Source organism: Stylophora pistillata, chromosome 4 (assembly GCF_964205215.1).
Source record: "Stylophora pistillata chromosome 4, jaStyPist1.2, whole genome shotgun sequence".
NCBI lineage: Eukaryota > Metazoa > Cnidaria > Anthozoa > Scleractinia > Pocilloporidae > Stylophora > Stylophora pistillata.
In genome coordinates this window covers 24,782,075-24,796,378 of record NC_142522.1, presented here as the reverse complement: position 1 = coordinate 24,796,378, position 14,304 = coordinate 24,782,075, and the positions used below count along the sequence as shown (strand labels likewise).

The following is a 14,304-nucleotide window of genomic DNA, read 5'->3' as shown; positions in this document are numbered from 1 at the left end:
TTTTGCGCTATAGAAATAATAAAATTATTAAATTATTATACGAAAAAATCCTTAGTCTTTATGCTTTCCACTTTTGCTCGAACAACCAACAACAATGCATAAAACCATCCCTTCTTTCTCACATGAACTCTTCGTTAGATACGGTTTGTTTACGCTCGAGGGACACCAAGATGGCGGATAGTAGCCGTTGCTAAGCTATCCTTGGGTTTCACCCACGTGACCAACACCTTAGCAACGGTTACTATCCGCCATCTTGGTGTCCCTCGAGCGTAAACAAACCGTATCTAACGAAGAGTTCATGTGAGAAAGAGGGGATGGTTTTAAGTATTGTTGTTGGCTGTTCGAGCAAAAGTGGAAAGCATAAAGACTAAGGATTTTTTCGTATAATAATTTAATAATTTTATTATTTCTATGGCGCAAAATTCATTGGATACATGATTTAATGCGCTATACCTAAGATCATTACAAATCAAGGGGAAGAACAGGAGGAACTAGAAGTTGTTGTATGGTTCGAGGCTTGCGGCTGTTGTAGATCCTCGATTTTTTGGTCGAGCTTTTCTTTGAGCTTCTTAGCCGATGAGAAATCGATGTCTTTAGCCCTCGCATACGGCACTTCATTGACATATGTCGGCAAAATCCATGAGCATTTTACCTGAGTGCAAGCAAGCTTGGGGTGTCACGAAAACTCACACCCCGAAAACTCAGACCTCAGACCCCGAAAAATCAGACCCCTCGAAAATTCAAGAGATAAACTCGACTCATGATCACTCCTGGTAATGCCGCGTGTATTTTGACGTTTTGGGTCTTGATCCAACTGAAGCAGCAAAAACAAGGCCGCAAGTTGCACGTTTCGCAAAATCGTCCGATGGTTGAGCATTAAAACATTTTAGAGTGACACAAGACTTCATTTTGCTTAGATTTCCTCCATTTTTCCCGTTAATTTTGAGCTTTTCATTCACAGTTAACTGGATCAAATGCGCTCGCTCCAACACCAAAGTATTAAAATGTGGCGTGATGTTGACGAGCCGAAAGGGACATTTGTTTACTTTTTTGTACTTCGTCGCACAGATCCTTGTTGTCGCTCTGTTAAAATTCTTAAATATTTCGCGATAATAATGGATACAAACAGAGACTCGGCCCACCAGTCCCAAAACGAAGACAATTTTGCGACCCTTAGGCTTGAGTTCTTAAATGAGGCAGAAAGAGGAAAACAACGGGAAAGAAGACTCGGCATCAGCGCCGTCACGATTCGCTTTACTGAAGAATAACTCTTGATATTGTTGTCCGTCTTTCGCGTCGGATTTGTTGCATTATTCCACCGGTTATGTTATAAAACAATTGTTTCATGCTTTATGCTATGCACTATCGAATTATGGAGCACTTTGGAAGCTTGGAGAACACTTCGAGGGATCTGAGTTTTCGGTGTCTGAGTTTTCGTGACACCCAGCGAGCTTGCCATGAATTCGAGTAGTTGCTCTAATATAAAATAAAACACTCGCGATATGTGAGCATGACTCAGCCAGTCCAGCTTTGCATCCAAAGCAATGGGCTGACAAAATAGTCCCATTGTTTTCGGAAATGACCCAAATGTTCACAAAAGGATCATTCATATGCTGTGAATGCCAAACTCGTGCTCTCACGACATACTTGCCGGCGATTACTTTGCCAACAACTGAGGTTACAAATCCCGACACCATTTGATTAAACGCCTCTAGACTCTTGAACGCCTTGAACTGCTTCTTGGTGTAGAAGCTGGTCTCAAGAACGAGGTAACTCAGCAAATCCGACACTTCCACAAGAGGCAAGCATTTTGGACTGAACTTCTCGGCTGTCACGCTTGCTGGGTCAACCGCGATGACCGAGATCTTTTGTAAACATCTTTCCTTCCAGCTCTCTAAGCTTTCGGCATACTCAGAGAGCACTGGGATACCTTAAGATGAATGCCAGATACTTTTATCGCTTTTTTCTTTCTGGATATTCATGTAGTTGGCGAAATAATACGGCGATAAGAGAGAGGGCTTCACTACAGAAATCGACTAATTATGCATAAATTTGACACCCGAGGGACACCAACATGGCGGATACTAACTTCAGCAAAGCTTGTGACGTCACCTGAAACCCAAGAATTGGTCAGGTGGGTGAAACCCAAGAATAGGAAAGGCAAGGAAAGTTATCCGGATGATGATTTCTGTAGTCGCCTTATTTCTGGTTTCTTGGCTGCCCTTTCTCCTGACAACGCCTTTGATCCTTTTTGGCTTTGCCAAATATGGTAACTGGTTTTTATTCCCCATCTGGTTAACGAATATTTATTGCGGACTCGATCCTTTTGTTTATTTTGCCTTTAATCCCTTCAGTGAAAATTTTAGAAATGGATGGAAACGCTTGTTTAACAAAATTCAGGCAATCCATCAGGATATAGAGCTTCAGCAAGTGTAACATAATATTTGTCTATGGACAACTTTTATTTTGTTGTACTAAAAAGCAACCATCAAACACATTATTAAAATCAGATATTTAAAGGTATCTGTCTTGTACTTATTCGTCTCCTATATTTCAAATGCGAATAGTGGATCACAGAACTCTCGCTCTCATGACGAAAAAGACATCTTCCCCGAGCGCCCCCCTTACCCGCGCAAATGTCTTCTTATGTTACCCATAAAAGTAGTAAAAAGACTGGAGACGATTCAGACATATTACTTCCAGAAGGTTTGGGAGCCAGAATGAGCGCAGCTAATGCTGACAGCCACCTTTGAAAATACTTCTACTTTAAGATAAAATCCTACAGTCGCATCTCCCCGTGTCTTTATTTAGAAAGGATAACAGTTAAGTTTAATGAAAAAGGCCTAGCGCAAAAGAGATTTACAATTTCTATCAATCGACTGTTGACCATAGATGACAAACGTTAATTTCATCCATAGATTCCAAACAAACACGACAAAAGAACAAATGGCGCCGTGCTATAGTCGCGATATAGTCAATATGATATTGTTTGCATATTCTTTTGACTGAAGATATAAATTGTATATTCCATTCAAGATATGCATCAACAAAAGATTGGTGTTTGAAAAATAAGTAATATACCGAAGGAACTATAAAATACTTCATCGCTAATAATACAGAGTGGGCCGCTGATATCAAACAAAGAAAGAAACACCTGGGGGTTGCAATATACGGTGTAATTATTATCGGAAATAAATGAAAAATTAATAGCTGGAGTGCAAACAGATACCTGTCTGTCTCATTTCATGACTTATAATCCTATTGTAAAGACAAAAGATGAATAAATACAACTTCCGCGCGACTTCCTTTCAGCAAAGGGAGTAAAATTAATCAATTTTTTCTAAAAAAATTGATCTTGTTTTCAAACTCCACATCTCCGTGCGATATTCTACGACTTTTATCCAAATTAAATTGACAGGATTAACTGGTGTGATATCAGCTTTGAAAGTTTTTGTACCTATGATCCTATTGACAATTCTGTACACAATAATAGGCGTAAAACTTTGGACACGCCACATACCAGGAGATGGAGCCAATCTGAACCAACGACGAGCTTAAACTGTAGCTACGGCGTTTAAAGTTACCCGAATGATGATCGCTGTCTTCGTCTTATTTCTTGTTTGTTGGCTTCCATGGGTCATAATGTTAGCCCTTATCCTTTTTGGTCCTTTAAAATATGACCACTGGTTTTTATTTCCTATCTGGTTAATCTATGTTTACAATGGACTTAATCCTTATGTGTATTTTTCCTTCGGTTCGAATTTTAGACAACGATTTAAACTTTTGTTTTTGTTTGGAAACATCCTTTTCGATCCCAGAGCATAGAACTTCAACAAATTTAACATAAAAGTCTGTCACTTATTTCTTTTGAAGCTCCAAAAGTTTATTTTTCTTCTTGGGGTAAATGAGTACACCAATTGTCACTGGGGTATGGTCATATTCATAATATGCTAGCCTCAGAGGTATATAACTTTCTTGATATTTCCTTTTAGATGATATTCTCTCCTCCTACGGTTACATTTTCATGAATTGAATGACGCAAAGGAGATAAGAATTGGCAACTATGCATAAACATAGACGAAGAACGCAAACGTTTGCAGTTCTCTTTTGAAAATTTTACAGGGTGACAGGGTGTTGGAAATCTCCCATGAAATTCACATTCGGAATAAATGTCTCACATTCTTATAGTACTACATTGTACCATACCAAGTTTGTGCTCTAAGAAAAATTGAAGGGAGCCCAGTGCTCTGAAACTGTGAAATCCAGAGTGCCCAGCATATGCTTTTTTATGAAAAAACTGAGATTCCTGAGTCGCCTAAGAGCAAAAGTAAGGCGCCAGGGGCCACCGGGCGCTGCTACACCACAGCCCTGCATACACAGTTCGAGTAAGAAGTAGTTTAGTTTTATCATCAGCATTGTATAAAATAATAAAATCAACTGACATTTTCAAGCATGAAACACATTTTTTACTTCGCAATCTCAGGGGGGCGAGAGACTAGTTCTCTTAGGACGAAGGGCGACATGTTTCTCCGCGAGCACCACTCGCGCGCTTGCTTTTGAAAGTAGAGACAACTTGAGACGAGCAAGAGATGGGATTTGCTAAAGTGTGGGACCCAGAATTCACATAAATAACCCTAGCAGTTCTGAAAAACAAACGACCCGAAATTTCATGAACTTCTGCATCTGTATATGAAAGGATTGGGATGGAAAATAATATAAGGCCCTGACTTTTTAATTCAAGTAGTGGTTCCAAAAGTGCCTAATTATTTAGTTGGGATGGATCATACCTAAATTCAATTTGAAAAGACTAGAGGAAGAGGACATGAAAGACTTACAATTCACTTTCACTAAAATGTCAACGTTACATGGCCTATGCTAACTGAAATTTAATTTCATCAGTAGATGACAAACAAACGCGACAAAAGAACAAATGCCACTCTGTAATGGTAAATATCTCATTGTGCGTTTATTCTTCTCACTGAAGCCGGATAAGGATTGAATGTAAGCAAGTTTCTTTCAAGATATGCGTCCAATGGATTTTGAAAAAAATGTATATTAGGTATCACTTTATACTTCATCGCTTATGACACAAAGTGGTCCGATGTTGTCGACCGGAAAGAGAAAAGGATAACAGCGTGTTTATACAGAGGACTTACCATAGAAAATAGAAGGAAAAAAATGTCATTTTAAGGCTGTTTTCAATTAACTTTCAAGAGTAAACAACTACATCTCTGACTCGTTTGATGACTATTGTAAAGACAATATATAAATTAACACAACTTCCCTCAGCTTCGTTTCATAGATGGAAATAATATTAGTCAACGTTAATTTGGAATAAGAGATTTGCTTTCAAAATTACACCTGCTTCCGGCATTCTCGTCCGTCGTTTTTCCTTGCTCAGTAGTGAGGCGGTTTGTTTTCAACACGGTTTACATTCATTTGCGGGAACTTAGAATTTCTTAGAATACATAATTCCCAAATTCTCACAATTCAATTTCTGAGAGAAAAGCGGCAGGCTTGAAAAAGCGGACACCATGACTAATATCATAAACAACGACCCAAACGTCAACTCCAGCTTAGAAAAACAGAGCCAGGCAACAAGCATCAAGTACATGTACATAGTTCCTTTGATGTACGTTGGATATGGCATTATATTTCTGGTTTCATTGTTTGGGAACTCTCTCATTATACATATAATACGAACTAATGGCGCTATGAAGACGGCAATAAACTACTTGGTCTTAAACCAAGCTTGCGCTGATCTTTCCCTCACAGTCATGTTTTTCCTTAATGTTATTCGTGAACATGCATACCAAGGATTGTGGTTTGGTGGAAATGTAGGAAACATCACTTGCAAGCTATTTATAGGAATCCTTTATGTTGTCACAAGTTTTTCCATTTGGTTGCTTGTAACAATTGCTGTTGATCGCCTTTATACAATAACTCGCCCATTGCAAAGAACTCGAAACCTAAAAAAAGTGATACTAATACTGTGGATATGGTCATTTGTTACTTCAACAAATATTTTTGATAACATGGTCGTACGAGAGATTAAAGAAGCTCTCTTCTGTAGGACGTTAACGGTCATTCTCCGAACTCAATGGACAAGATTCAATGTTGTTATAACAGTTTTAAACGGTTTCCTACCCCTCACTCTCTTAGCACTTCTGTACACAGTAATATGCGTCAAACTTTGGACACGCCACATACCAGGAGAGGGAGCCAATCAGAACCAACGACAAGCTGAAACTATTGCGACAGCGTTTAAAGTTACCCGAATGATGATAGCAGTCTTCGTCTTATTTCTTGTTTGTTGGCTTCCATGGTTCATAACGACGATTATTTTGCTATTTGGCTCTCTAAAATATGACCACTGGATTTCATTTCCTATTTGGTTAACCTATGTTTACAGTGGACTTAATCCTTATGTATATTTTTGGTTCAGTTCAAATTTTAGACAAGGATTTAAACTCTTGTTTGGAAACATTCATGTTATTCCTTTTCGATCTCAGAGCATAGAACTTCAAGAAATTTAACGCAAAAAGTAATTTTAAAGACGCAGATCAAAGAGATTCAAAGTTTTTTTTTTTTTTGGATTAAACGAGAACACCAACACAGTGATTTTCATAATATGCTATCCTCAGTGATGGATAACATTCTCGATATATTTTCGTTCATCGTAGGGAAACATTTCCTTTAGTTAAATTACGCGTGTTTCGATATTCGGTGCAACTATGAATAAACTTCTCGAAGAAGGTGAGTTTTTACAGTTCTGCTTTGATAATTTTGCGAAGACATGGTATACGCGTCTCTCTTTCTTATAGGATTATTTGGTAACAGTAACCCTTCGAATGGAAAACAGTAAAGGCAAACACACTTTCTCTTACTTTAAATGCGGCCACCCTTAAACCAGATCAGGACGTCTTGACCTTTTAAGCGTCCCTTAAGTCCCCGTGTTCAGTACCAGTAGATTGTTAATGATTTTCAGTACTTCTTACTTCTTTACGAAAATTTTCAGCGAGTGATTGAAAGAGACTCGAATAGATTTTAACAGTTTTTGTTCCCAAGACATGGCGTTTAAAGTTTTCAGAAATTTGTTGCAAGCGAGAAGAGTATTATTTCGTAATTCGAAAGAAAAAAAAAATAATAAAGGTTTCCGCAATGACAAAAACAAAAGAAAGAAGCTGAAGTTTCCTAAAGTATGATTAAGATGTTGAGTGAAACTAGCCTGTGTTGAAGTTCATTTAGTTTCTATGCATGTAATTGGAAAATAATCTTCAGGAAATACATACATCTTCAAAAGTTTGTGAAGGATGAAAAGAGGAAAAAGAAAACTGAAAGTTTTAAGATGCATAGCCACAAAATATTTGGTAATATTCATGCTAGCTTACTAACAAATAAAGGACTGAACATCCGTACAACCATATTCATTTTAATTTCAATGGAAATCTGTAAATGACCTGCGTTGTTATTTTGAACAAATCTCCTAATTTTACTTGTGAAGCTTCCCAACTTTACGCGACGACGAGACCTTAACCGTTTTCCTTGAAAAATACTCAACCTAAAAAATATGAAAACACGTGTGAAAGTAGTCCTAAGTTTCTCCCCAAAGGACACGGTTGCACATAATTAGGATTTGCAAGACAGAGGATAGAGGATAGGTGTTCCTTTGATCCTAGCTTAATTGTTTCCTTTTGTAGGAAATGACAGAACTGAGGTGGCCTGGGGTAACCAGAAAACAAGTAATAATGTGAAGGAAACACAAAACAAGGCAATTAAAAAATCCTTCTGGTACATGTATTAAAAGATGGAATAAGTAACGTAGTAATATAAATAGTTTTAAGACCCGTAGTGGAGCATGAAAAAAGGTTAAGGTTATTTTTTCAACCCCCTTTAAAAAATAAATGTTTGCATATGAGTTCATCGTCTTTTAATTAACTTTACTACTACTGTCCAAGCATAAATATTTTATTTCAATTCTAATTAATCTAAAGAAATTCACGTACAAAATTTGCAAATGTACACCTCTTCATTTTAATAGTAATTTGTATTGTTTCTTGTCACATCGAAGATTAATGATTGACAAGCATTGTTTTCGTTTGCTTTTCTAAGCATACGGAAGATCTAGTCTTCCTAACTTCATACACCAATGATGGATTCATCGAACTTGTCGAACGGCGCTGGTATTAACCTAAAGTCAATTATCAAGAGGAGTCTGAAAGTTCCTCAGAAAAAAGGTAAGGCACCCGCATTAATCGCACACAAACTAGAAATACAGTCTATATGCAGCACCTTATAGAGATACTTTCGTTTCAGTAAATTATGCAAGGCGCTGAACATTCGTTGAAGGCGATTAAGATGACTTCTTACTTTTCGCACTAATATAATTTAACGGTTGCGTTCAAGTTACGAAAAGCGGAATACATAGGACGATTTTACTTCAAAGTAATACCAGGCGCGTAGCGTCCTCTACGCATATACGCACGTGCGTACTTGAAGTGACCAGAAAATTTTGAAAACAATGTTGTGTTTGCGCAAAGTTTGCTCAAAATAAGGGAAAGACGCTTTGTTCTCTGCTTGTATTCACACAACTATTTCAAACAAGAAATAACGAATGCAGTATTTTTCGCTCGGTTTACTTAGGTTTCTAGATCATCTGTTCTTGTGCGTACTTGAAAAAATGACCACGCTACGCGCCTGAATACAGCAACTCGCACGAACAGTTTCATATCCTCATGCACTGGATAAGATAGTACAAAATCCAAAGTGGAATATGTCGGAAACACTCCCTTAGTGCGTCAGCAGCGAGCCAGTTGAACACTTTTGAACGAAAGCTGGTGGTTTTCTTTTACACATTCATTCAAAGTGAGAAATTAATTCATTTTCCTTGTAGGAAATATTGCAAGAGAAGACCATTTAGAGATAGTGATGTTTACTGCCTATGTCATTATATTCTTGGCCTCACTATTCGGCAACTCCGTTATCATCCATATCATTCGAAAAGATAACTCCGTGAAGACCACAATAAACTGTGTGATTATGATCCAAGCGTATGCAGATGTTCTGATAACATTCGTAGAGCTTTCGTTTTCTCTTTATCAGAGAATAACGGGCAGTTTATGGTTTGGAGGAGCTTTTGGTTTCATCACTTGCAATATGACTCTAGCCGTTCTATTTTCCATACCACAGTTTTCAGTTTGGATGCTTGTTGTGATTGCAGTCGACCGCTTCTATGCAGTAGTTATACCTCTGCGACAGTCACCTATATCAAAACATTTGAAAAAAACTATTGTTATTCTCTGGCTATGGTCCTCTGCTTGGTCTCTTTCTTTCATCAATGCCGACAGCTTTATAAAAGTCGAACATTCTTATTATTGTAATTTCTTATTTCTGTTAAGTAACTGGACTGTATTCAACATTACCTCTCTTACTTCGTGCATAGTAGTGCCTCTTTTGATCATTGTAAATCTTTACACGGCTGTGTGCTGGAAACTTTGGTCTCGTAGAGTTCCAGGAGAGGGAGCCAGTCAGATCGAAGCTCAGAGAATAGCCAAAAGAGTCACTCTGATGATGATTGTTGTTGTAGTATTATACGTCCTGATTTGGTTCCCTTCGTTTGTAATCGGTGTCTTGAATTTTTTTAAATATGTTGAATTACGAGGAAACTTATTTTTATTATCCATGTGGCTACCAACTTGCTATAGCGGCCTCAATCCTTACGTTTATCTCATATTCAGTCAAAACTTTCGCAAGAGCTTCAAAAAGCTATTCGGAAACTTCTTGCTACCGATTCGCAAAATAAATAGTATTTCTCACCGTTCTCTTTCAGTAGAATTGCAGCAAATCTGAGCTTAAATAAGTAAATCACAACATCTTGATTGAGGAACTAGAAACTTATGGCATTCGTGGAGTGACAAAATAATGGTTTACCTCATATCTTACTTGCAGATACCATTTTTTTTTCCATGGGGCATACTGTGTCAGAACTTCAACCTGTTTCTTATGGTGTTCCACAAGGCTCTGTTCTTAGCCCACCATTATTTATTATGGAATTCAATGATTTATTAACTGCTCTAAATTCTAGAGTTTCGCTTATACGCAGGTGATGTAAATCTGTTTTACAAGTACAAAATCTAAAAGCGTCTGAATCCAACTCGAATAATGAACTAGTTGATATCCATGCCTGGTTAAGTGTCAACAAACTCTAACTCAATTTTAATAAATATAACTTAGTCATTTTCCAACCCCTCCCCAATAAAAAAAATTTCCCTTTATTGTCACACTCTTCTTAAATGGCATACACTTAGACTTACAGTAACTCAACAAGGTATCCTGGTATTATAATTGTTTATAAAATATCATGGAAAAGTTAAGTAAGCTATTGTCATTGTTAAATAGATAAAGTGAAATATTGGTATATTTTCTAAGTTTTACGTATGATGCACGATCCTTCGAAGTAGATACTATATGATAACTGTATGAACTTCATATATTCATTGTTTCTAAGTTTTGTTATCATACGAGGTTAGATATTTTGAATAGACTGTATTATGCCCTGGTTTATCCCTCCGTAACATATGGTTTAATTTCCTGGGGTAACACCTATTCTTCCCGGCACTATCCAGCATTTGTTCCTTTTACAAAAGAGAGAAATCCGAATCATCTTGTCTTTCTTAATATTGCACTGAGCCTTTGGGTATGATACACAAAAGATATTCTGCCATCTTGATACTTCCTTCCATCCTGTCTATTCATTAAAAAAGTAGGAAATAAAATGATACGATAGCTTGCGATCCTTGCTTCTTCGTCATCTGATTATAACTTATGAATCACATCTTCGTGCTTGCACAGCCTTGCATATACAGGTTCTAATTCTAATAAGTTTGCGGCGATATGGCTTCTTTTAACAATTGAGCCAAAATTATCTCGAGACCGTTCAGGAGACTGAAACACTTTCCAGAAATAAAATGTATAAATATAGTGATTGATACAGCACACATCGCATTCCTGCAACTTGTAATAAGCTCATTACTCTACTGGGTGGATATATTTATCTGATGACATTTCCTTTAGTTATAACTTCTACTCCAAGAATGATCGAGAATGAATTTTACGTACAGACATTGCTTACATATATCACAAACCTCACATCATATATCATTGCTTAGAATAAATCTTTAGAGCGGCCGTGAATTAAAAGGTAAATATGAACATGGATTTAGAATAGTGGGAGATATTTTCCCTTGATTATAATTTCAAATAGTGCTTTCGAAGAAAAACTCAAAGATGAGTTATTTTGTAACCAAACCGAAATACAATTCCAATTACGTATGAAATAATTATAAATCCGTATTCTAATCATAAATATAGATGATATAACCTGTGTGTATGGTTAATATTACGCTTTTACAGACAAAAATAATTGTAAAGAGAAAATAAAATACCCAATAAATAAGATTATATTGAACCGCTATAAGGAGCCCTGAAAGAGATTATGCACTTTTGTCATTAAGTTGGGAGGACTAAAGCGAATAATGGGTGATGATTGGAGAGGACTTGAGCCGATATGCAGGATTGGTCTGGATTGGAGTCAAGCAAAGTGAATATCGGTTAATTGGGATAACATAGAATGGACTAGGCTGAGTTACGGGGGTTTGAGATGAGTAGAGGGGGGGGGCATTGAGGTAAAGTGGCGTAGATTGGAGTAGATCGGGGTAATAAAGGGGGGAATTGAGGTGGATAGGGTTAACTTAGAATGGGTTGCAATAAGATGTTGAAGTGAGATGAATTGGCGTGGCCTGGGGTGTTGATGGTTGATTGGTCTTCTCATCTCATTCACGCATTTGATGGAGACTGTTCGTCTTAATTCTTACCACGGATTGTGGTTTGGAGGAAACATGGGAAACATTACTTGCAAGTTACATCTTGCAAGCTTTTATATCCTCCCAGCTTTTTCTACTTTCCTAATCGTTGCAACTGCTGCTGATTGCTTTTACGCAGTACTTCGACCTTTGGATAACACGCCAATTTCTCGAAACATAAAAAGAGTAATTCTGATATCGTGGACATGCTCACTCATTAGTCCGACGGCCGTTGTTATTAACTGGCACCTAGAGACTAGGGAGAACTCTTCCTTCTGTCGTTCGAGTAAACTTTTAAGTATTTAATGAAGGAACAGAATTAAAAGTTATATCATTAACCCTTGGCATTGTTATTCCTCTTGCACTTTTGGCAGTTTTATGCACGAGAATATGCATCAAACTATGGTCACGTCAGACACCCGGAGAAGGAGCCAGTAATAATCAACGCCATCTCCAGGTTATGGCTACAGCAAGAAAGGTCACCCGGATGATAATCGCAGTCTTCGTTTCATTCCTTATTTGCTGGGCTCCTTCCTACATAAGGATGGTACTGTTGTATCTTGGCTTTGTGCAATACAAGGTAGTTTTATTTCCAATTTGGTTAACAGTCTCCTACAGTGGCATCAATCCTTACGTTTATTTTGCCTGTGGTACAAACTTTTAGAAATGAATTGAAGCGTTTAGATCCGAGAGTGTGGAGCTTCAGCAAATGTAGCATAAATGTAAATAACTTCTTCCTTACGCGTTGATGTAATTAATGGTAAACCCTATTTTATGAAAGAAAACAATGAAAAAAGAGAATGGATAACAACGTATTACTTTTTTTCAATTAATGATTTACATTGATATAAAAATGCAGAAAACATTTAAGTAGTAGATATTGTTTGGTCTAACGCCGCGAAATCCTCAAATGGAAAGTCCTAAGCAATGCTTAGCGAATAGTGTAGAGGATTGAAAAAATAACGAAGACTTGGAAGATTGGAATACTCTCTCGCTAGTCATAATTCATAGTTTGCTCCTGTGAGAAACTAGAGGACGAGGGTCTTAAATTTGTAAATTAAACCGAAAGAAAATCCTTAACATATTGAAAATACTAAAAAATTACCATCCCAATCATAATGAAATAGAGCCAAATTAAACTGAGTGCAAAGTTTTTTTTCTTCGGTAAATGAATAACGCTTTTCAAGCAATTGTCACTAGGCACAGTCAACTTCATTATAAGCTAACCCCAACAGCCGATCACATTCTCGTCATTTTTCTTAAGATAATTATTCTTACCTCCTACGACAAAATTTCTTGAAGCTTCAAAGAAACACATTTGGATGATTTGTGCTCCAAAAGCAATGAAACCCTTGGCAACATCAAACCCGTGCAGATGTCACATCTACAATTTGGTTGGATAGTCACAAGCAGCAAAGACATCGTGTTGAAAATCTCTTGCAAATTTACAAGAACAGAATTAAAACGCTTTTTATGAAAATTAATTTTGTTTCAACTGTCAAGTTGGATAGCGAAAGTCAGTTGAAATAAGACGTTCAATTATCAACAGGACAAAAGAACGAAAGCTTCCTTGTTATGGTCAATATTAATTTCAAGAGTTCATCATTCAATAAATTCAGAGAACTAAAGAGTTTTCCTAAGGACTATTATTATTTACCCGCCGGTATTCCGTTTATACTAGCATGAGGCTTACTCACAGCCGGCCAAGGCGCAAAAAAATCATAAAAAATTCTCTCGTTTGTTAGGTTTTCTTAATTTATTCGGTCTGCGTTGTAAAAATAGAAAAAAATAGATTTTCAGGAGATGAACAAAGAGCACTATTGACCCATTACGAAAGGGGAAAATAAGAAGAAATCTCAAAAACGAAAACTTTACTCCAAAGCATTCTTTACTGAGGATGCAATTGAGTCAATTTGGTATCCGGCCCTTTCTGAAATAACTTTTTAAACAGGGTTAATATTCTCAAAGAAAAATGCAAATATCAGTAAAATTTCTTCCAAAGTTTTAATCAGGACGGGTCGGAACCAATACAAAGTGCTTAGAACCTTAAATGGCTTCGGGTGTCGAAGGTAAAACATAGAATTATTGCTATGTCACTCTTCTTCCTATATAATTCACTATTGTTGTCAAGATGATGAATTGACAAATACAACTAACTGGCGTCTTCTTTGGATGGATTCATGCATATGAGTACAAATTAGTGTCAGAAAGTACACTTGTATTCTGGCGAGTCAAGTCTTCTAATTTGTTTTTCAACGATACGACCTTTGTAGGAATTGATCATACTTAGTTCTCAGCACGTCTGAAAGGAGATTTTACATGGCCTTAATGGAATACTAATACTATTTTCGGTAGTTCGTGGTCGTTGTATCTATTATGAGTGAGAGACATCGGATCATATTTAATAGACTGGGGAGATTCTGGTATTTCACTAATCACTGTC

The 14,304-nt window shown here is 37.1% G+C and overlaps 1 protein-coding gene across 2 annotated transcripts; it reads left to right on the top strand.

Annotated features, from left to right (window-relative positions):
• Positions 1–7,835: 7,835 nt before the first annotated feature.
• LOC148733001 (QRFP-like peptide receptor) lies at positions 7,836–13,057 on the top strand. Of its 2 annotated transcripts, none has more exons than XM_088756763.1 (2): positions 7,836–8,237; positions 8,894–11,681. In XM_088756763.1, the coding sequence occupies exons 1-2, from the start codon at positions 8,150–8,152 to the stop codon at positions 9,847–9,849; spliced, it is 1,044 nt and encodes a 347-aa protein (XP_088612889.1). In that variant the 5' UTR covers positions 7,836–8,149; the 3' UTR covers positions 9,850–11,681. The 2 variants fall into 2 exon arrangements, 1 of the variants encoding a protein (XP_088612889.1); XR_015999902.1 differs by lacking the exon at positions 8,894–11,681 and adding an exon at positions 12,236–13,057 and having other exon boundaries at positions 8,136–8,237.
• The last annotated feature ends 1,247 nt before the right edge of the window (positions 13,058–14,304 follow it).

Bases quoted from the DNA above. Each gene is read 5' to 3' on its own strand.
- LOC148733001 (XM_088756763.1), top strand. From the start codon at position 8,150: ATGATGGATTCATCGAACTTGTCGAACGGCGCTGGTATTAACCTAAAG. The intron at 8,238-8,893 runs GTAAGGCACCCG...TTTTCCTTGTAG, and splicing joins GAAAGTTCCTCAGAAAAAAG to GAAATATTGCAAGAGAAGAC.